The sequence below is a fragment of the Bos javanicus genome, chromosome 7 (assembly GCF_032452875.1).
Source record: "Bos javanicus breed banteng chromosome 7, ARS-OSU_banteng_1.0, whole genome shotgun sequence".
Lineage (NCBI taxonomy): Eukaryota > Metazoa > Chordata > Mammalia > Artiodactyla > Bovidae > Bos > Bos javanicus.
Genome location: NC_083874.1, coordinates 39,843,513 through 39,864,202, shown reverse-complemented (window position 1 = coordinate 39,864,202; position 20,690 = coordinate 39,843,513). Strand labels below are relative to the sequence as shown.

The 20,690-nt window shown below is 39.4% G+C and overlaps 1 protein-coding gene and 1 pseudogene across 1 annotated transcript; one reads left to right on the top strand and one right to left on the bottom strand.

Annotated features, from left to right (window-relative positions):
- Window positions 1–5,620: 5,620 nt before the first annotated feature.
- LOC133251127 (large ribosomal subunit protein uL23-like) lies at window positions 5,621–6,108 on the bottom strand (annotated as a pseudogene).
- A 12,149-nt stretch (window positions 6,109–18,257) lies between these two features.
- LOC133251119 (olfactory receptor 2V1-like) lies at window positions 18,258–19,471 on the top strand. Its single transcript, XM_061423187.1, has one exon. The coding sequence runs from the start codon at window positions 18,430–18,432 to the stop codon at window positions 19,402–19,404; it is 975 nt and encodes a 324-aa protein (XP_061279171.1). The 5' UTR covers window positions 18,258–18,429; the 3' UTR covers window positions 19,405–19,471.
- The last annotated feature ends 1,219 nt before the right edge of the window (window positions 19,472–20,690 follow it).

Genomic DNA, 20,690 nt, shown 5'->3' with positions numbered 1-20,690 from the left:
ATTTTCTTTCTTAATGTGATTTTTTTCCTTTCCTATAGATTCTTGCTAATTTCTTATTTAGAGAAGATCTTTCAATATTTCTTTAAGGATAGGTTTATATTGGTGTATTCTTTTAATTTTTGCTTGCCTGGGAAATTCTTTATCTCTCCTGTTCTAAATGGTAATCTTGCCAGGTAGAGTATCCTAGCTAAATGGTAATCTTGCTGGGTAGAGTATCCTATGTTGTAGGTATTTCCCTTTCAGAACTTTGAGTATATTTTGCCACTTCTTTCTGGTCTGCAAGGTTTCTGTAGAGAAATCAGCTTATAGTTTTGGTGGGGTTCCCTTGTAACTAACTCTTGTTTTTCTCTTGCTACCATCAGAATCCTCTTTAACTTTTGCCATTTCAATTAGAATGTTTTGATGTGGGTCTGTTTGGGTTCACCTTGTTTGAGATCCTCCATTTTTCTTGTACCTGAGTATCTGATTCATTCTTTAGGTTTGGGAAGTTTTCAACCATAATTTCTTCAAGTGCAGTTTCAATCCTGTTCTCTTTCTTCTCTTTCTGGGATACCTATTATGTGTAGATTGACTTGCTTTATGTTATCCCACAGATCTCCTATGTTGCTTTCTTCGTCTTTTTTTTTTTTTAATTTGTCTTTCTATCTACTGTTCTGGTTAGGTGATTTCCATTAATCAATCTTCCAGATGACTTAATTTTCCTCTGTGTTATGTAATTTACTATTTATTGCCTTTAGCATAGCTTTCATCCAGAAAACTAGTTTTCTAATTTTTTTTGGAGGGGGCCACATACTTCATAGTATGTGGGATCTTAGTTTCCTGGCCAGGGATTGAACCTGCACCCTCTACATTGGAAGCACAGAGTCTTAACCACCAAACCACTAGGAAAACACCAGTTTTCTAATTTTGATTGGCTCCTTTTTTTAATTTTAATTTTTATTTATTTATTTTTAATATAAATTTATTTATTTTAATTGGAGGCTAATTACTTTACAATATTGCATTGGTTTTGCCATATATTGACATGAATCTGCCACAGGTGTACATGTGTTCCCCATCCTGAACCCCTCTCCCACCTCCCTCCCCATCCCATCCCTCTGGGTCATCCCAGTGCACCAGTCCCAAGCACCCTGTATCATGCATCGAACCTGGACTGGTGATTCGTTTCACATATGATAATATACACGTTTCAATGCTATTCTCCCAAATCATCCCCCCCACCCCCCACAGAGTCCAAAAGACTGTTCTATACATCTGTGTCTCTTTTGCTGTCTCGCATACAGGTTTATTGTTACCATCTTTCTAAATTCTATATATATGCGTTCGTATACTGTATTAGTGTTTTTCTTTCTGGCTTACTTCACTCTGTATAATAGGCTCCAGTTTCATCCACCTCTGATTCCCTGGTGGCTTAGATGGTAAAGAGTCTGCCTGCAATGCGGGAGACCCGGGTTTGATCTTTGGGTCGGGAAGATGCCCTGGAGAGGGAAATGGCAACACACTCCAGTACTCCTGCCTGGAAAATCGCATGGACGGAGGAGCCTGGTAGGCTATAGTCCATGGGGTCGCAAAGAGTCAGACACGACTGAGCAACTTCACTCATTCCCTTCATCCACCTCATTAGAACTGATTCAAATGTATTTTTTTAATGGCTGAGTAATACTCCATTGCATATAATTTATAGTTTCTTGTTGTTTGTTATTGATAACCTTTCTTAATGTCTTTAGTATTTTTATTACCTCCTTTTTGAGCTCAGCGTCTAGTAGACTGGAGAGGTCTGTTTCAGTTTTTGTTCTTTCAAGGGAATTCTCTTATTCTTTTAATCTGGAATGGCTCCTCTGCTTCTTTATTTTACTTGTATTTTTCTGACTCTTTGAATTTAGGAGAAACAGTTATCTACTCTGGCCTTAAAGGATTGTTTTTATGTGGGATCAACCATGTGTAGCCTATGTTAGTCTAAAATTTTTGGTGTGAGGGCTGTTTTTTAGTATGGATGCCTATCTGTCTTTCCTCAGTGCGTGCAGGCCTTCATCCTCTTAATGCCAGGCATGCATACTCAGTCGTTTCAGTCATGTTGGATTCTTTGTGACCACATTGACTGTAGCCCGCCAGGCTTCTCTATCCACAGGATTCTCCAGGCAACTATACAGGAGTAGGTTGCCATTCCCTTCTCCAGGAGCATCCTTTTGATAGGGTTGTGACTGAGGTGGAGATTGGCCCCTACACTGGATGTTGAGTAGGGCTTCCTCTTTGCTCTGTGGTTGTCACAGCCCTGTTGGGGTTGGATCTACCCCCCAGTTGTTGGAGTAGAAGCTCCTTGATCCAGTTCTAAGGTGCGGTGTAAGGTAGGTGGGACTTGAGCACTTTAACTGAGAGAAGAGCCATGGAATACTGCTCTGCAGGAGCTACCTACCAGATGGTTCACCCTACGGCATTACCTGTCACATTTCGTGTGTGCTCACAAGCATACTGTTGTTGCCACTGCCCTCAGCCCCATCTCAACCACGGGAATGCTGGCAAGCAGCCTGCGTGTTCCTTAGGTGCTGTGTCTACAAAGTCACCGGTGATCCCGCCAAAGTTAGGCACCAGGAAAATATTCTTGCATATGGACTTGCCATAGGAGCTATAGAATCAGCCCAGATGCCTGCCCCAACCTCTACATGCACGCACATACAAAACTCACCACTGCTAATGTCAGATCGGCTCCAGCCACAGGAGCTCCTGCTTGGAGGTTCTGCAAGTGCCTAGCTTACAAAGCTGCTGGCAGCATAAATCCATCAAAGTTGCATGACTGCCAAAACATGGCTCAGATTTAAGCCCTGCCTCTGAAGGAGGGAAATCTGCAGGTGCATTCCCAGAGTTTGTAGAGGCAGAGCCATGCTTGCTGTGAGCACACTGGGAATGAGGCTGATATGATGGGACCCTGCACCTCTCTTCATGTACATGTTAACAGTGAGGCTTCTATGGTAGATCAGAGCACATCCGCAGTTGTGGCCAGGACCACACTCTTGAGCTGAGTAGTGCAGCAAGGTGGCCAGGACCGTCTACACTGGTGCTGTATGTTCTATCTGCCACAAGCCAGCTGCTACACTGTCCTCTGAAACTCCCTATCTGTTCTAGCTGAACTTCTAGCCAGTGAAGGGGGTTCCTAGGGTGAAGGATCCTTTCTTCTTTCAAAGCTCCCCTTCAGGGGCCCAAGCTTCATCTAGATTCCCTTTAATCCCACCCAGTACATGGTTACCTTTCTTGCAATTTTGGTTGTATGAGACCTTCTGCCAGTGTTCAGTGGGTACTCTGTGAATTGTTCCACACATAGATGTAATTTATGCATTTGTGGGAGGAATTGGACTCCACATCCTTCTTTTTTTTAATTGGAGAATAATTGCTTTACAATGATGTGTTGGTTTCTGCCATATAATAATGTGCCTCCTCTGTGTCTCATATCTGAGCTTCCAAGCAGAGCTGGAGTGTTTACTTGGCAGGGCAGCCCACTGGAGTAGTCATGAGAAATTGGCCAGCCACTCATGCAGTTGTCCATCTGCCTTCTCTGCCATAATTATATATTTATCCCCTCCATCTGGAGCCTCCCTCCTGCCTCCCATCCACATCCTTCTATTTTGCCAGCTTGATCTCCCTCCTCTCTTTCTCTTGTAATTGAAAAATATCATCTTCTCCTTTTGCATCACTCTCTTTGTTTCTATGAAATTAGGTAAAACAGTTACCTATTGCAATCTTGAAGTGATATCCTTGTGTGGGAGCATCCCTATGCAGTATGCCCCATGACTTTGGTAGGAGAGCTGGATTCGATAGGAACAGAATTCACATTTTCCCTCAGGCAGCTTTCATCTTGGTAGGAGGCTGGTATGGAGATCGTGGGGCCAGGGCCTGAGCTAGGTGTGTTTCAGAGCTTCCCATCTTCTCAGTGGCTGTCACTTCCCTATCAGGGTTGGAGGCAGGTCTGAAGTTGCTAGAGCAGAAACTCTGAAGGCTGGGCCTAAGCTGGCTTCATTTCTTTTTAGTGGTGCTCTCAACCCTCCCAGCACAGAATCCTTTCCCCAGAGGTTAGTAGTGCTGGGGCCAGAGTAGCTGATGTTGTCTGGAGCATGGGCTGTGATAGTCCATCTGGGGTCAGAGATATGAGTGCTTCTGATGCCCTGCTGGAGTAAGCACCTGTATTCGCTGCCCCTACCTTGTTCACACAGCAATTTGGGTCTGAGCCTCATTTGTCTCTCACAGCTGGCTCTTCCCTTGGACTCTGCTGCTCTTGCCCTGGTGTTGAGCTGCTCTTCCAAGTACGTGAGGCCTGTATGGACTCTTGGTATAAGTAGGGGCACAAGCTGTGGTGGTATGGTTGCTGGGAGAGACCAGAGCTGCTGCTGCTGAGCTGCCTATGTGAGTGCTGGTAATGGCTACCCCTGTTCTGCTCAGATGCCCCTTAGGGTCTGAGCCTCCTCTGTGTCTCATACCTGAGCTTCCAAGCAGAGCTGGAGTGTTCACTTGGCAGGGCAGCCCACTAGAGTAGTCATGGGAAATTGACCAGCCACTCATGCAGTTGTCCATCTGCCTTCTCTGCCCTGCTTAGGGAGCATGTGCACTCCTCCTGAGCCAAGCCCAAACTTCCCACAGACTTCCTATTAGTCCCACTGGCCCTTCAACCCACCAAAGGGGCTCATCTTCCCTCTGTTGGTGCCCAGGGCTGGTACACCCAAATCTGGTTCGAATCTCACTACCACAGGAGGATCTCCACTCTATAATCTCCCTTTTCCTCTAAGTCCCCTTCCAGGTTCACAGGCCAGATTGGACTGATTCTCTTCCCTTCCTACCTGATTTTCTGTGGATCATCTTACAACCTTGGTTGTGCAGAATTCTTTCTGCCAGTCTTCAGTTACTTTTCAGTGAGAACAGTTCCACATGTAGATGTATTTTTGATATTTTCATTGGGGTTCTCTTTCCTCCTATTCCAACATCTTCACCTTCTCCTCTGTAACAGTTTTTTTTTAAACTATACTGTTCTGATATCAGTATTTCCACTCCAGTTTTTTCTTGATAAATTTGCATGGAATGTTTTTTTTCCATTAAAAAATTTTTAACCTATGTCTTTGAATCTAAGTGAATCTCTTAAAGATAGCATAGTTGGATCATGTTTTATTCTGCCAATATTTGCTTTAAATAAGAGAGTTTAATTCATTGAAATTTAAAGTAATTACTGGTGTGGACAGACTTACTTCTGCCATTTTGATATTTATTTTCTATATGTCTTACAGATGTTTAGTTTCTCACTTCTTCCATTACTGTCTTTTGTATATAATTTATTTTTTGTTAGTGTACTGTTTTGATTCTCTCCTTGTTTCCTTTTGTGTATATTGTACATAAATTTATTTCTCAATTGCCATAGGAATTACAATTCATATCTTAAATTTACAAGAATCTAGTTTGATTTATTGTAACTTTGTTTTTATTATATATAAAACCTTGCCCCCTACATTGCTCTGTCTCTCTTTATTTTGCTGTTGTCACAAATGTTACATCTTTACACATTGTTTAGCACAGGTTTATAATCTTCCTTAATATACTTATATTTTATTTTATTTTTTCATAGTGAAAACTTTTATATTTGGAATTAGCCAGCTGGACTCAGTTTAGATGATCCCAATTTTGTTGGCAACATCCACAGCATCACAGTCAGGAGCCAGTCGAACATACGCCTTCTTCTCTCCATCAGGCCTGATCAGAGCATTGACCTTAGCCACGTCAATGTCATAGAGCTTCTCCACAGCCTGTTTAGTTTGGTGCTTGTTGGCCTTGACATCCACAATGAATACCAGTGTGTTGTTGTCTTCTATTTTCTTCATGGCTGACTCCGTGGTGAGGGGGAGTTTGATGATGGCATAGCGGTCAAGTTTGTTCCTCCTGGGGCACTCTTCTGAGGATATTTGGGCTGCCTCCTGAGCCGCAGTGTTTTGGGCCGCCGGAAGGTGGGCGACGTCCGGATCTTCTTTTTTTGTGGCTGTGGACACCTTTCAACACTGCTTTCTTGGCCTTCAAAGCCTTTGCTTTGGCTTCAGCTTTAGGAGGAGCAGGGGTTTCCTTCTTCACCTTCGGCACCATCTTCAGTAATTTAGGAAAGTTGAAAACCAAAAATACAGTAATACTAGTTTTTATACTTGTATTACTTTTGCCAGAATTCTCTATTTCTCATATGACTTCAAATTCCTATCTAGCGACCTTTCCTTTTAGCCCGAATAACATCTTTTAACATTTCTTGTCTACTAATAATGTAATCTAAAGGCTTTTGTGTAGCTAAAAATATATTATTTCTCCTTTATTTGAAGAGTAATTTAGCCTGATATAAAATTCTTTTTTTTTTCAAAAGTCAAAAATATATATATTTAAATCTAGTACCGTGTTGAACAGATGTGATGAAAACTGGCATCTTTGTATTTTTCTTCATCTTAGAAGGAAATTTTTCAGCCTTTCAGCCTTATGCATGATATTAGCTGTGGACTTTTTTAAAAATATTTTTTATTGGAAGATAATTACTTTACAATATTGTGATGGTTTCTGCCATACATCAACATGAATCAGCCATAGGTATACATATGTCCCCTCCCTCTTAAACCTCCTTCCTATCTCCCTGCCCATCCCACTGCTCTAGGTTATCACAGAGCACCAGCTTTGGGTTCTCTGTATCTTACAGCAAATACCCACTGGATAACTATTTTACATATGGTAGTATGTATGTTTCAATATAGAATTCTTTGTTGATTTTTTTTTTTTTTTTTTTTAATTTCAGTGGTTTAAGTGGTCAGGGTACTTCCTTATGGTCTCAGGGTTTCTGAGAAATTTGTTGTTAATCTCATTGAGCTCATGTGCATGATGAGTTGTTTCTCTTTTGTTGCTTTCAAGATTCTCTCCTTGTCTTTGGCTTCCAACAATTTCATTATAATGTATCTCTATTGTGTTTGTGCTGCTTGGAGTTCATTGAACTTCCTACATGTGTTTTTTCATGTGTTTATCAAACTTGAACAGTTCTCAACAATTACTTCTTTAAATATTCTTACTGCGTCTTTGTCTCTTCTCTTTCTTGAATTTCCAAATGCCTATGTTGCTATATTTGATTATATAACACAGATCTCTTAGGCTCTTTTTTTTTTTTTTGTCATTTAAAAAAATTTTTGTTCTTAGACCTGATAATCTAAATTTATCTATCATCAGATTCTCTGATTTGTCTTCTGCTTCTGCCTTTTAAAATCTGCTACTGATACCCCTAGTGAGTTTTTCATTTCTCAGCTTCAGAAGTTCTATTTATTTCATTTTATAATTTGTATCTGCTTATTGATATTTTCTATTTATTCATGAACTGTTCTTCTAGTTTCTGTAGCTCGTTGTCCATGGTTTCCTTTAGCTCTTTCAGAATATTTAAGTCAGCTGATTTAAAGTCCTTTCTGATATGTCAAATATCTGTGCTTTCTCAAGGACAACTTCTGTTCAGTTGTTCTGTGAGTAGATCTTACCCTCTTGTTTTCTTCATGCTTTGTGATTTTGCATTGAAAACTGGATATTTTGAATATTATAAAGTGATAACTGGGAAATAGATTCTTTTCTCTCCTCAACATTTTTTTCCCTTGTGGCTTTGTTATTTGCTTAATAAGCTTTATAAACTATTTTTGTAAAGTCTGTATTTGTCTCTGTTTTGGGGGCTTTAGAGAGAATGGAGGGAAGTCATACTAGTAACTATAATTCTTAGAAATTATAATGGGGAGATGACTTCAGTTATCTTTTCAATTTCAGCCTCACAACAAACACATTATAGTGAAAATCATTATTCCCATTTTAAAGATGAGAAAACTGGTGTTCAGATGGGTCCTTTGCCTAGAGTGAAGTCTAAAAATATTGACACCCAGCTCTGTCTGACTTTAAGGTCAAGTGTCTGTGCTATACCTTTAAATTTCTTAGTCTGACAGAAGTTCAGCTGGGTGTGAGTTGATGGAAAAGTGGGCAAAAAGTGGTCAGTTCAGGGACAGGTGACCTTTGTCCTAGCAAAGTGTTTGTTGAATCTTTGACCTCTTTAGGACTTCATTGAATTCCAGTGGAACTGAATTCTGAGTTTAGAAGCATCAGTGTCATCTTGGATGGGAATGTCTCATAGCCTAGGCAACAGGAGGAGGTAAACGAAATCAGAGGGGCAACAGTCTGGAAGACTCTGGAAGATACCCTGTTGTCTTCACCTACATACAGTATTTATTGGGCATTCATATTGTGAGCCATAACCCAGAGCAAAAGCCAACATTTCTTGTTCGAGTTTTAAGCCCAGGGAGAGACACTTTTTCCTGGACTGACCCAGAGAATCTCTCCCCAGTTTCTTCTCCACGTACCCCTGGGAAAGAGTTTGTTTATTGGTGAGCAGAGAACTTTGCAAGAGTCTTCCTTTCCCAAGAGGTTTAATTGCAACAGACTGGGGACAGAGATGTGGCAGAGAAGGGTTCTCTGAGGACTTGTAAGAGCAGAAGTAACTTTCCTTAGTCACAGCAGAAGGGAGAAAAATGTGTGGCAGTGAGAAGTGACAAGGAATAAAACCCCTGAGCTAGATGCTGAATCTGGCCCAGTAAGGGGTTCTTTCACAGATGAGAGGCTGTGTGCTGGCTCCCAGCTAGAAGCCTGTCTCCTCCTGGTGCAGCCCTCTTCCACTGTTCTCCTTTTGGATGAGGGCTATATGGTCTCTCTGTGCTCTGATTTTTGTTTCTGAAAGACTTTTCTTAACTTCTAAAGATTCTGCCAGTGTTTGAGTATGAATCTCTCTCTCCCAGGATTTTCTGGGTTTCTTTTTTGAGCTATTCTATTTTCATTTTAATGAGTCTTATTGAATTTCTTCAGACAGTCCTGGTGGGAAGCATTGAATGTTTTCTGCTGATTGGATGGCGAGTGCCCCAGGCATCTTGGTCAACTGCTACTTTCACAAGCAAGATAGAAGGAAATTCTAGAAGAGTTTTGATCAAATAAGCCTTTCTTTCCCCTGGAAATTTCTCTTCTCTGTGTTTAATGGTTCCCTTCTGCTTCTTTCAGCCCTATTTCCTTTAAGAAGATGGAAATATGCAGTTTTCTCTGCACTAAGAGGAACTTTGTTACAGACCCAACTGACTGATCACAGCAGCCCTCCCTGGGGTGTGGAATCTAATCTGTTCACCCAGGACACAGGGCTGCCAGTGGAACCTGCCTCATGATTCTCCAGGTCTTCCTCATGTCATTGATTATATAGTTTCAGGTCTGGCTCTTCTCTGCATCTCGTATTGATACTTCACCTCTCCACTATGAAACGCTTAAGATGTTTTTTTCAATGCATAACTATCCTTGCCATTCTCCTACTTACTATTTCTCTTAAGGTAGAAGACTCTTGTGTGGTCAGATTTTGTTTTGAAGTATTTTTTCTCCTAATTCTCTAATCCATGGGTAGAACTAGGAAGGAGCTGAGTGTTGCTGCATCCAACCTGTCATTTTACAGGTGTGAGACTGAGACCCAGAAAAAGAAATTTACTTCCATAGGATCTCATCACAGGTTATAGGGAGAGTGTGCACGATTTGTCTTTTCAAGTCTAAAGAGGTGCAACAATGGCTAGACTACCTGAAACTGGCCCCTTCAAGGTACTGGGACAGTGTTTCTGATACCTGGTTGTTAGGTTTTGAAAGGTTCTCATGCTTATCTACTGTTTGTGCTTATGTTTCCAATTCTTGAAGACAAGCTTTTGTGGTCTTTTCCCAGAACTGCCATGCACTTAAAAAAAAAAAAGAAAAAAGACTTTCCTTCTTTACACTTCATCTTTGTCCAGGGAACAATAAGTGATGAAATTGGAGACATGATTATAGCTGTCGCGGTGTGTTGGGTACTCACAATGAACCAGGCAATGGAGTAGAGACTTCACATACATTATCGTATTTTATTTTCACTGCCAGATTGGATGATAAAACTGGGCAACAGAATGATTAAGGAACCTGTCCCAGGTAACACACCCCAGAGCTGTCTCCAGCCTGGACCATCAAACTGATTATTAGTAGCTTCTTCTCTTCTCCTGTCTTCCTGTCTGTCTGCCATCCAGTGAACAGGCATAATCTGCTCCTTTGCTCAACAGCCCACCAACTTGTGGGCACCAACAATGCCCACCACTTGTTATGTGTTTTCTGTGTGAATCAGGCAAATGTCTGGTGCTTTTGAACACATAAACTCAATCTTCATAACCACCCTGGAAGGTGATTATTCTTGTCCTCACTTTGCAGATGAGATGAAAGGCTCAGCGAGCAGTTGCCCCAAACTAATAATTGGCCAGATCCTATTTCTTAACCATGACTCAGTGATGTATCAATATAAAGTTCCATCTCCTAAGTACGGCATTCATGAGCAGATTCCCTCCACTGTCTCCCTGTGTGGACCCCTGCTCAGTCAAGGGACTCAACTTGCCTCCTCCATCAATTTTTGCTTTCTCTTTTCTGCCTCAAGCTCTGTCTCTTCCTTCTGCCTGAAATATTTGGCCTCTGCTCAGTCTGAGGTATTCCAATTATTCTTGAGAATCAAAAATCACTTCCTGGGTTCCAGGAAACTTCTGATTCATCCCAAAGTTGAGAATTTCTTCTCTGGCACCTTTAAGGACAGGAAAGTTGAACTCATGGTACTTGTCCGGCTGCCACCTTTCCCGATGCTAAATGTTCTCAGGTGTGAATAGGTAATATAAGCAATACACACAGGGACCACACTTATGGGCTTTATGCTCAGTAAACATAATAAAAGATTGAGGAAATCCATTTTTGAAAGTGTAAGTACCTCCACCAGATAAATAACTTCAATTCAGAAATAAAAGCAAAGTCTTTACTTTTTAAAGGAATATAAGAAAACTGTGAATTTTCTGTCCATGACTGTTCACATAAACACCAGATTGTACATACAGTTTGGAGGTTCATAAATCCCTGTATTAGGAACCTTTGATGTTCTGTTGGTCAACAGGGCATTACTTGTAATCAGTATCTTATTGATTCCAGACAAATGATATAGGAAAGAGGAGAAATTACTGAGGAGAAGAAACTTGATGGAAGAGTCAGGGTTTCAGGGATGGGAGGAGAGGTCATCTCCCAGAAGGAAAGTGTATCTGCTTATTCCCTTTATTCTCGGTACTTAGCACATTACCAGGCACATAGTGAATGCTCATTAAATATCTATTGAATGAAAGAAGGATCAGGGAAGGCATTCCAGGCAGATGAGATGGTATGGATACAAGTACAGGCTCTGTCCAGCAAGAACTTGAATTGATTTAGGCATATAGAGATGGAGATGAAGTCTGGTTCTCAACAAGGAGGTCTAGAATGTCTGGATCTGCTGAGCTTGGCCTTACAGGCTCTATGGACACCTGCTCACCTGGAAGAAGCCAGGCTCTTAAACATAAGCACAGAATGTTCCAGTGATGGAAGAGGAAGCTGGGAAGCATCAGGTCTTTACATGGTTTCTGTGCAGACTGAAAACTACTGCCTCCGGTGCTTGGGGGAGGCCTCAGGGCAAGTATGACAAGACACCAAAGAGGGCAAAGTTGACCACAGAAGCCAAAAGAGGTTGCAGATAATGCAGTCTGCTCCATAGCTCCTCCCAGAAGGGTAGGCAGAGTCAGACACTGGGCTCTCACAACCCCCAGAGTCGCAGAACTCAGAGAACTTACTGTTGCATTGGTTATGGGAGAGCTCTGTGCCTCTGCCTGGCTGCCCTCTGCACTCAGGCACTCCTCTTCCTGTGCCTTCTCCCGTCTGTGCCATTGGCTTTCCCCTGATCCTTCTCTCTCAGCATCTGTGTTCCCTTTTCCCACTATGTCTGTGTTCTCTGCCTTCTCTGTCTCATCAGGGGAAGAATAATTTTTTATATTCCAACACATTCTCTCATTTTTTTTTTCTGTTTTATCAAGTCTCATTTTCCTTGACATTTTCCCATTACTCCTTTCATCTCTCCCTTGATTTCTTGGTCTGTTGTTAGTGCTTCTCTTCATCCTTCTCCTTTCTAATCCCTCATCTTCTTTCTCTCACACTTTGCTTGCATCAGTGCCATTGCTCTATGTTCTATGAGGACTATAGTCCCAGTCGTTGCCTGGGATGGGATTGTTAATTTGGTCACGTGTGCTATGACTGATGTGTGTGGCCAGGTAGCTGTGACAACAAAGAGATCCACCACAACACCCCAGAGGTAAGTGACATTGAGAATAGTATCTGATTGATTACTTTTTCTATAAAAACATGTTAAAATACTAATTTATTACTTTAAAATTTTCCTAATTGCTAATTCCTTGGATGTGTTTTATAATGTTATGTTACAAAACAAGCAAAAGAAAAAGGATGTTCCAGGTGCATCAATTACCTGCTTATGACAATCTTCACTTAAAAATTTAAGGAATATATGAACATGTTCTTACTGTTTTTTTTCACATCTAAATATATAAAATTTTATTTGTCAATTTTATCTCAATAAAATTTGAGAGATAAAAAAGACAGAAATGGAAGGTGACTTGACTCCAGTTAGAGATTTAGTAAAGGCAAGTTCAATAATAAGAAAAAAATGGGGGACGTGTAGGGGGGATACTTTCTGCCAGCTTATCTCAAAACTTCATTGTGCATAAACTTAAGATTCCTCATTTAATAGCTCTTAGATGGGGCAAAAGAAACCTGCTGTTCTAATCAGCATCAGAAATAATTTTTATGAGCACTAAAATTTGAGAATTGTTACAGGTCTTAGAATCAAAAACATTTTTCAAAAAAAGCAATATGACTACAAGCCTTTTTAAAATCTTTTCAAGACATAATGTCATGATTTAAAATAAGAGTAAATTCATTAGTCATTCTATCTACATGATTTCCTCCTTGTCACTTTTCTTTGTGCAGGCCTGGTAAAGTCATTTTGCCTACCTCTAATTCAATACAAAATTCTAAACATCTGAGCTTCATTACTTAATTACATGTCACACGGACTCTGTTTGAAACATTCATCTAAAGATATTTTATTGTCTTTTTTTTTGCATTTCTTTTTGACCATTTAAATATTGAAGTATGGTTAATTTATAATGTCATATTAGCATCATGTATACAGTTAAGTGATTTAGCTATATATATATATATTTATTTTTTTCCAGATTCTTTTCCATCATAGGTTTTTACAAGATGTGCCATACAGTCCTTGTTCATCTCTTTTATACATAGTAGTTTGTATATGTTAATTCCTCATATACCACACACACACACACACACACACACCCCATCACTATTCCCTCTGTTAAACATAAGTTTGTTTTCTATGTTTGTGAGTCTATTTCTGTTTTGGAAATAAGTTCATTTATATTATTTTTTTCAATTTCACATGTAAGTGATATCATATGATGTTTGTCTTTGGCATAGTTCACTTAGTAGATAATCTCTAGGTCCATCCGTGTTGCTGTAAAAGGCATTATTTCATTTGTTTTTATGGCTAATATTCCATTGTATATATATACATATATGTGTACCAAATATTTTTATCCATTCTTCTGTCAGTGGACATTTAGCTTACTTCCATGTCTTAGCAATTGCAAATGGTGCTGCAATGAACATCAGGGTGCATATATCCAGATGAATTGTGGTTTTCTCCAGATATATGCCCAGGAATGGAATTCCTGGGTCATATGGTAACTCTATTTTTAATATTTCAAGGAACCTCCATATCATTCTCCATAGTGGCTGCAGCAGTTACATTCCCAACAACAGCATAGGAGGGTTCATTTTCTCCACATCCTCTCTGGCACTTATTATTTGTAGACTTTTTATTAATGGCCATTCATTCTGACTGCTGTGAAGTGATACCTCACTGTAGTTTTGATTTGCATTTCTCTAATAATTAGCAATATTGATCATCTCTGCAGATGCTTATCATCCATCTGTATGTCTTCTTTGGAGAACTGTATATTTAGGTCTTCTTCCCACTTTTTGATTTTTTTTTTATGTATATAATGAGCTGTATGAGCTGTTTCCTTATTTTAGAAATTAATCCCTTATTTGTCACATCATTTGCAAATATTTTCTCCCATTCTGAAACCCTCAGAGTGTCTTTTTACTTATGATTTCCTTTGCTTTGTAAAAGCTTTTAACTTTAATTAGGTCCTATTTGTTTATTTTTGTTTTTATTTCCATTACTATAGGAGACACAGCCAAAAAATATTTCTGCAATTGATGTCAAAGAGTGTTTTGCTTATATTTTCCTCTGTTTTATACTGTCTGGTCTCAAATTTACATCTTTAATCCACTTGAGCTTATTATTTGCATACAATGTTAAAGAATGTTCTAACTTCATTAGAACATTCATAAAGTCACATGTGACTTCCAGTTTTCCCTGCATCATTTGTTGAAGAGGCTATCTTTTCTTCATCATAGAGTCTTGCTTCCTCTGTCATAGATTAATTGACTGGAAGTGCATAGGCATATTTTTGGGCTTTCTATCCTGTTCCATTGATCTAGACTTCTGCTTTTGTGCCAGTACCATAGTGCTTTGATTATTGTAGTTTTGTAGTATAGTCTGAAGTCAGGAAGCACAATTCCTCCAGCCTCATTCTTCTTTCTCAAGATTGTTTTGGCTGTTTGGGGTCTTAGTATTTTCATACAAATTTTAAAAAACTTTTCTAGTTCTACTTCTGTGGAAAATGCCACTGTAATTTTACAGAGATTGCATTGAATCTATGGATGGCCTTGGGTAGTGTAGTCATTTTAATAATAGCAATGCTTCCAATACAAGAACATGGTGTATCTTTCCATCTGTTTGTGCTGTCTTTTATCAGTGTCTTATAGGTTTTGCAGTACAGGTCTTTTGCCACCTTATGTAAGTTTATTCTTAGATACTTCATTTTTACATGTGATGATAAATGAGATTGTTTCCTTAATTTCTCTTGATGATGTTTCATTGTTAGTATAGAGAAATACAACATATTTCTGTATATTAATTTTGTATCCAGCAACTTTACTGAGTTCACTGATGAGCTCCACTAGTTTTCTGGTAGTATCTTTAGAATTTCCTGTGTATAACATCATGTCACCTGTAAACAGTTTTACTTCTTTCTGAATTTAGATTCCTTTTATTTATTTTTCTCTTCTGGTTGATATGGTAGAGCATTCAAAACTATGTTAAGTAAAAGTGGTGAGAGTGGACATCCTTGTCTTGTTCCAGATCAAAGGAAATTCTTTCAGTTTTTCACTGTTGATTATGATGTTAGTTGTGTTTGTCATTTATGGCCTTTATTATGTTGAAATATTTTCCCTCTATACCCACTTTCCAAAGAGTTTTATCATAAATGGATGCTGAATTTTAACTAAATTTTTTTCTGTATCTATTGAGATGATCATGTGATTTTCATTCTTCAATTTGTTAATGTGGTGTGTTGCACTGATTGATTTGAAAATATTGAAAAATCCTTGCATCCATGGGGTAAAAGCCACTTGATGATGGTGTATGAGCCTTTTAATGCATTGTTGCATTTGGTTTGTGAGTGTTTTACTGAGGATTTTTGCATCTGTATTCATCAGAGATATTGGCCTGTAATTTTTTTCTTTTTGTGATATGTTTGTCTAGTTTTGGTATCAGGCTGATGATGGCCTCACAGAATGAATTCAGAAGTGTTCATTCCTCTGCAGTTTTTTGAGATAGTTTCATAAGAACATGTTCTTATTATTAAAAATTCAAACATCACAGGTTTAACTAGAGTCTTCTTTGACCACCATCCTTACCCAGTCTTAATCCTCTCTCCAGAAGTAACCACTGTTATATTCTGTGTCCTTCAGCACATTACATGTACTTATTTCTCATTTTCTTGTCTCCCCACACTTAGCATTACCAAGCTTTATACCACCCTGATATGTAAAAGTGTATCTCTCTTTTAATTTGAGTTTCTCTAGTTACTTGTGAAATAAAGTCATTTTATTGATGCTATTTGCAGTCTATTTGCTGAGAATTACTGCTCATCATGTTCATTGTTTTTCTTATTGACTTGTGGGTATTATTTATATGGTTTGAATATGAAAAGGATATGTATTTGGTAATATATTATATTATAGATTTTTATCATTATATATAATAGTTTATAGATTTGCTCATTCCTTTTGCTGTAATTAATGAGACCAATCCTACCACAAGGGCACAGACACATTCTCCCATATTTCTTCCAATAATATAAATTTCTCACTTTAAATCTTTAAGCTTCCAGGAATTTGTTTTACTGAGAGGTACAATTATGGACTTAATTTTTAAAGATTTTTCAAACAGGTGAAAAATTGCCCTAAATCATTTATTGAATATTCTTTACTCACAGAAATTAAACTATGGTATTTTAATCCAATTTAAAATTTTCACACATACGTGCCTGATCCCGCACTTCTTTTTTGTTACTTTTGTCAATTGTCCTGTTACTTCACCAGTATCAGACTTTATATATTCTGATAATTAAAGAGGCAGTTTCACTTTTTACTCTGGTCTGTAAAACATTGCTTTACTCTTGAAAATTTTTTGGTTCTTCGTCCAGTAAGATGTCCAGATCTATTAAGCATCTACAACATGTTGTGAATGAATGTTGGTTATCACTTGATTGATTTCCATGACAAATGTTGTTGGTTATCATCTCAATATTATATTTATGTATTTTAAAAAGTATATGCTGCTGCTGCTAAGTCGCTTCAGTTGTGTTCGACTCTGTGCGACCCCAGAGACGGCAGCCCACCAGGCTCCCCTGTCCCTGGGATTCTCCAGGCAAGAATACTGGAGTGGGTTGCCCTTTCCTTCTCCATAAAAAGTATATATTGTCTCACAAAGAGTAAAATTTAAGAGGTAAAAATCATATACCATAAAGATTCTTTTCCTAACTTGTGGGCATGCCAAGTTGCTTCAGTCACATCAGACTCTACGACCTGTGGACTGTAGCCCACCAGGCTTCTCTAACCATGGGATTCTCCAGGCAAGAATACTGAAGTGGTTTGCTGTGCCTGCTTCCAGGGGATCTTCCCAACCCAGGGATTGAACCTGCATCTCTTATAGTCTCTTCCATTGGCAGGCAAGTTCTTTACCACTAGTGCCACCTGGGAAGCCCCTAACTTAGGTCTCAGCAATCTTCTTCTCATTCTTTCCTCTGAGGTAAGCAGCATTACTAGCTCTTCTGTTTAATTCCAGAGATTTTACACTAAGTTTATAGATATAAATATATACAGACACATACTCATTTCTTTTTTAATACATATCAGTAAAATGTAATATTATGTTGTATTCCATGATATATGATGTATAATATAGAATAATTATATGATTATAAAACATAAAGCATAATTTCTATAGGTATATATAACATATAATTATGGCATGTAATTATATAGTATGTAATATAGCTCAAAAACTGCTCTGTCATGTACCTTTTTCACAGTACAATATTATTTGGGGAGAATTCTATATAAACACATAAAAAGCAAACTCATTTTGCTTCTTTTTTACAGTTTATTATTCCATTGTTTATTCAATTTTTCCTATATTGATAGAAATTTAGATCTTTTGTGATCTTTCTTCCACTATAAACAAATCTACACCAAATCCTGTTGTCAACACAACATTTCATATATGTGTAAATGTTTTTGTAAGATGAATTCTTATAAGTAGAACTGTGTAGTCTGAGGTGTATTTAAAAAGTTTTTTTAAGGTTCCATCTTCTACATACTTTTTTTCCTATAAATTCTTATTCATGTTTCATATTTACCTTCCTATATCTCATCTAATGTTGATTATAAAAATTTTTAATCCCCACTTGTTCACTTTCTCCATTTCACAAATGGGGCAAATGATAATTTTTAGTAGTTATGAGGATTAAATATGATTATAGAGTGCTCATCATTGTGCTTGGCACATGAGAAATGATCAAGTAATATCAGTAATATTTCTGTGCTACAAGACACTGCTTATGCTGTCATCTTCAACCTTTACTATTACTTCAAAGATAGCTGTTATCCCAATTTAAGATAAGAAAATTGAGATTCATAAAGGTCATAAAAATGCTCAGTTCACACAGTTGTTAATGTCTTTGCTGCTTTAGGTCTTTTCTGGAGAAAAAGAAATCCTTTAGTGAGGCCTGCCCAGAACTCTATAGGAGCAGCATCTGTGGGTTGGAGTACAGACCAATCCTAGCAGAAGTAGAAGCAGTGTTTACTTTAATAATAATGGTTAAGACAGGCTTCTCAATTGTGTGCAGAAAGATTTAAAAGTAAAGGCAACAGAAGTATCCTGCATTTCTGTTAGGATATTTTTTCTTTTATTCTAAATCAAATAACATATAAAGAGGGCAACATATTGGAAAAATTTGCAATGATTTCATATTATGGCACTGAACACAAACCTCCTGCTTCCAGATCCCAGTCCTCTCTATGGCACGTCCCTCTGAAGGAACAATGGCTTTGTTGGGAAACCAGACTCTCATCTCCCACTTCATCCTCCTGGGCCTCTTCACACACTCACCATTGCACCTCTTCCTCTTCTCCATCATCATGGCCATGTTTCTGGTGGCCCTCTCTGGCAACGGGCTTATGATCCTCATCATCAACACTGACTCCCGTCTCCACAGCCCCATGTACTTCTTCCTCAGCTGGCTGTCACTCATGGACCTCATGCTCATCTCCACCATTGTACCACGGATGGCCATCGACTATCTTATGGGCCATGGTTCCATCTCCTTCACAGGCTGTGGGCTCCAGATCCTCTTCTTCCTCACCCTCCTGGGGGATGAGTGCTTCCTGCTGGCTTTCATGGCCTATGATCGCTATGTGGCCATCAGCAACCCACTGAGGTACTCAGTGGTCATGAGCCGCCGTGTCTGCTGGCTCATGGTGGCAGGGTCTTGGCTCTTTGGCCTCGTGGATGGGCTGATCCAGGCTGTCTTTACACTACGATTCCCTTACTGTGGCTCCCAAGGGATTGACCACTTCTTCTGTGAGGTCCCTGCTGTGCTCAAGTTGGCCTGTGCTGACACCTCCCTCTATGAGACTATGATCTATGTGTGCTGTGTCCTCATGCTGCTCCTGCCCTTCTCTGTCATCTCTGCCTCATATCTGAGGATCCTGATAACTGTGCTCCACATGCGTTCTGCTGAAGGTCGGCAGAAGGCCTTTGCTACCTGTTCCTCTCACATGGCAGCTGTGTCTCTCTTCTACGGGGCTGCCATGATCACCTACATGCGGCCTCAGGCCTATCATTCCTCCAAGCAGGACAAGGCGGTCTCTGCCTTCTATACCATGATTACCCCTATGCTCAACCCACTTATCTACAGCCTGAGGAACAAGGAAGTGGCTGGTGCTCTCAAGAAACTTCTGGGGAGGTGTTCTTGTGGTGTTGGGCAGAACTAGGTTGGTTTTAGCACCTGGAGATGTGCTCTGGGGCCAGGAAATCTGACCCAACCAACTGTAGTTTCATTGGAAGAGATATGAATGTGCCATACTAAAAATAAAAGTCATTCTCTGATTAAGGTTAGTCAAATTTAGACATCAGCTCAATCTATCATGTCCATGGTGAGTGTGACAATTTGGACAAAAAGTTGGGCTGACAGAGTTACAAGAATAGAAGACACACATCCTTCATTCCATGGTTGTTGAAAGAGTTGACAGGTGGAAGCTTTCAGCTGTGTTCTTCTCAAGCAATTGCCCATAGTTCAGAAGAGACATCTTGCCCTAGGCCTTGCTTCTCCTTGGGATAGTGGAGGATGCCTGGAGAGGTCAATGGAGGATTACAAAGGCTTGACTACCTTGCCTCAGTTTGACTCTGATGGCCCATCCAAGTCCAGAGCTCCCCAGAGTTCCCCAACTCCAGTGCACTACACATAGGCATCATAGACCACTTCTCTCTGTATCCAGTTTTGCTTCCTTAGCTAACTTTCCATTTTATAGGTCTTCATACTGAGAAGATTCTCCAATAAAGTTTCTGCATGCAAAGTCTATCTGACTTTGCTTCTGGGAAACTTTATTTGTGACACATTTAAACTCAGCAATGACAGTAACTTAGAGTTTGCTAAATAGGTCACTTGCTTCTTGGAAGAAAAGCTATGACAAACTTAGACAGTGTATTAAAAATCAGAGACATCACTTTGCTGACAAAAGTCCATATATTCAAAGCTATGGCTTTTCCAGTAATCATGTACAGATGAGAAAGTAGGACCATAAAGAAGGATGAAAGCTATCAGAGAAATGCAAATCAAAACCACAATGAGGTACCATTTCATGCCAGTCAGAATGGCTGCTATCCAAAAGTCTACAAGCCATAAATGCTGGAGAGGGTGTGGAGAAAAGGGAACCCTCTTACACTGTTGAAGGGAATGCAAACTAGTACAGCCACTATGGAGAACAGTGTGGAGATTCCTTAAAAGACTGGAAATAGAACTGCCTTATGACCCAGCAATCCCACTACTGGGCATATACACTGAGGAAACCAGAAGGGAAAGAGACACGTGTACCCCAATGTTCATCGCAGCTCTGTTTATAATAGCCAGGACATGGAAGCAACCTAGATGTCCATCAGCAGATGAATGGATAAGAAAGCTGTGGTACATATACACAATGGAGTATTACTCAGCCATTAAAAAGAATACATTTGAATCAGTTCTAATGAGGTGGATGAAACTGGAGCCGATTATATAGAG

What these genes read in the sequence shown, in the direction of transcription:
- LOC133251119 (XM_061423187.1), top strand. Translation starts at nt 18,430, where the DNA reads ATGGCACGTCCCTCTGAAGGAACAATGGCTTTGTTGGGAAACCAGACT.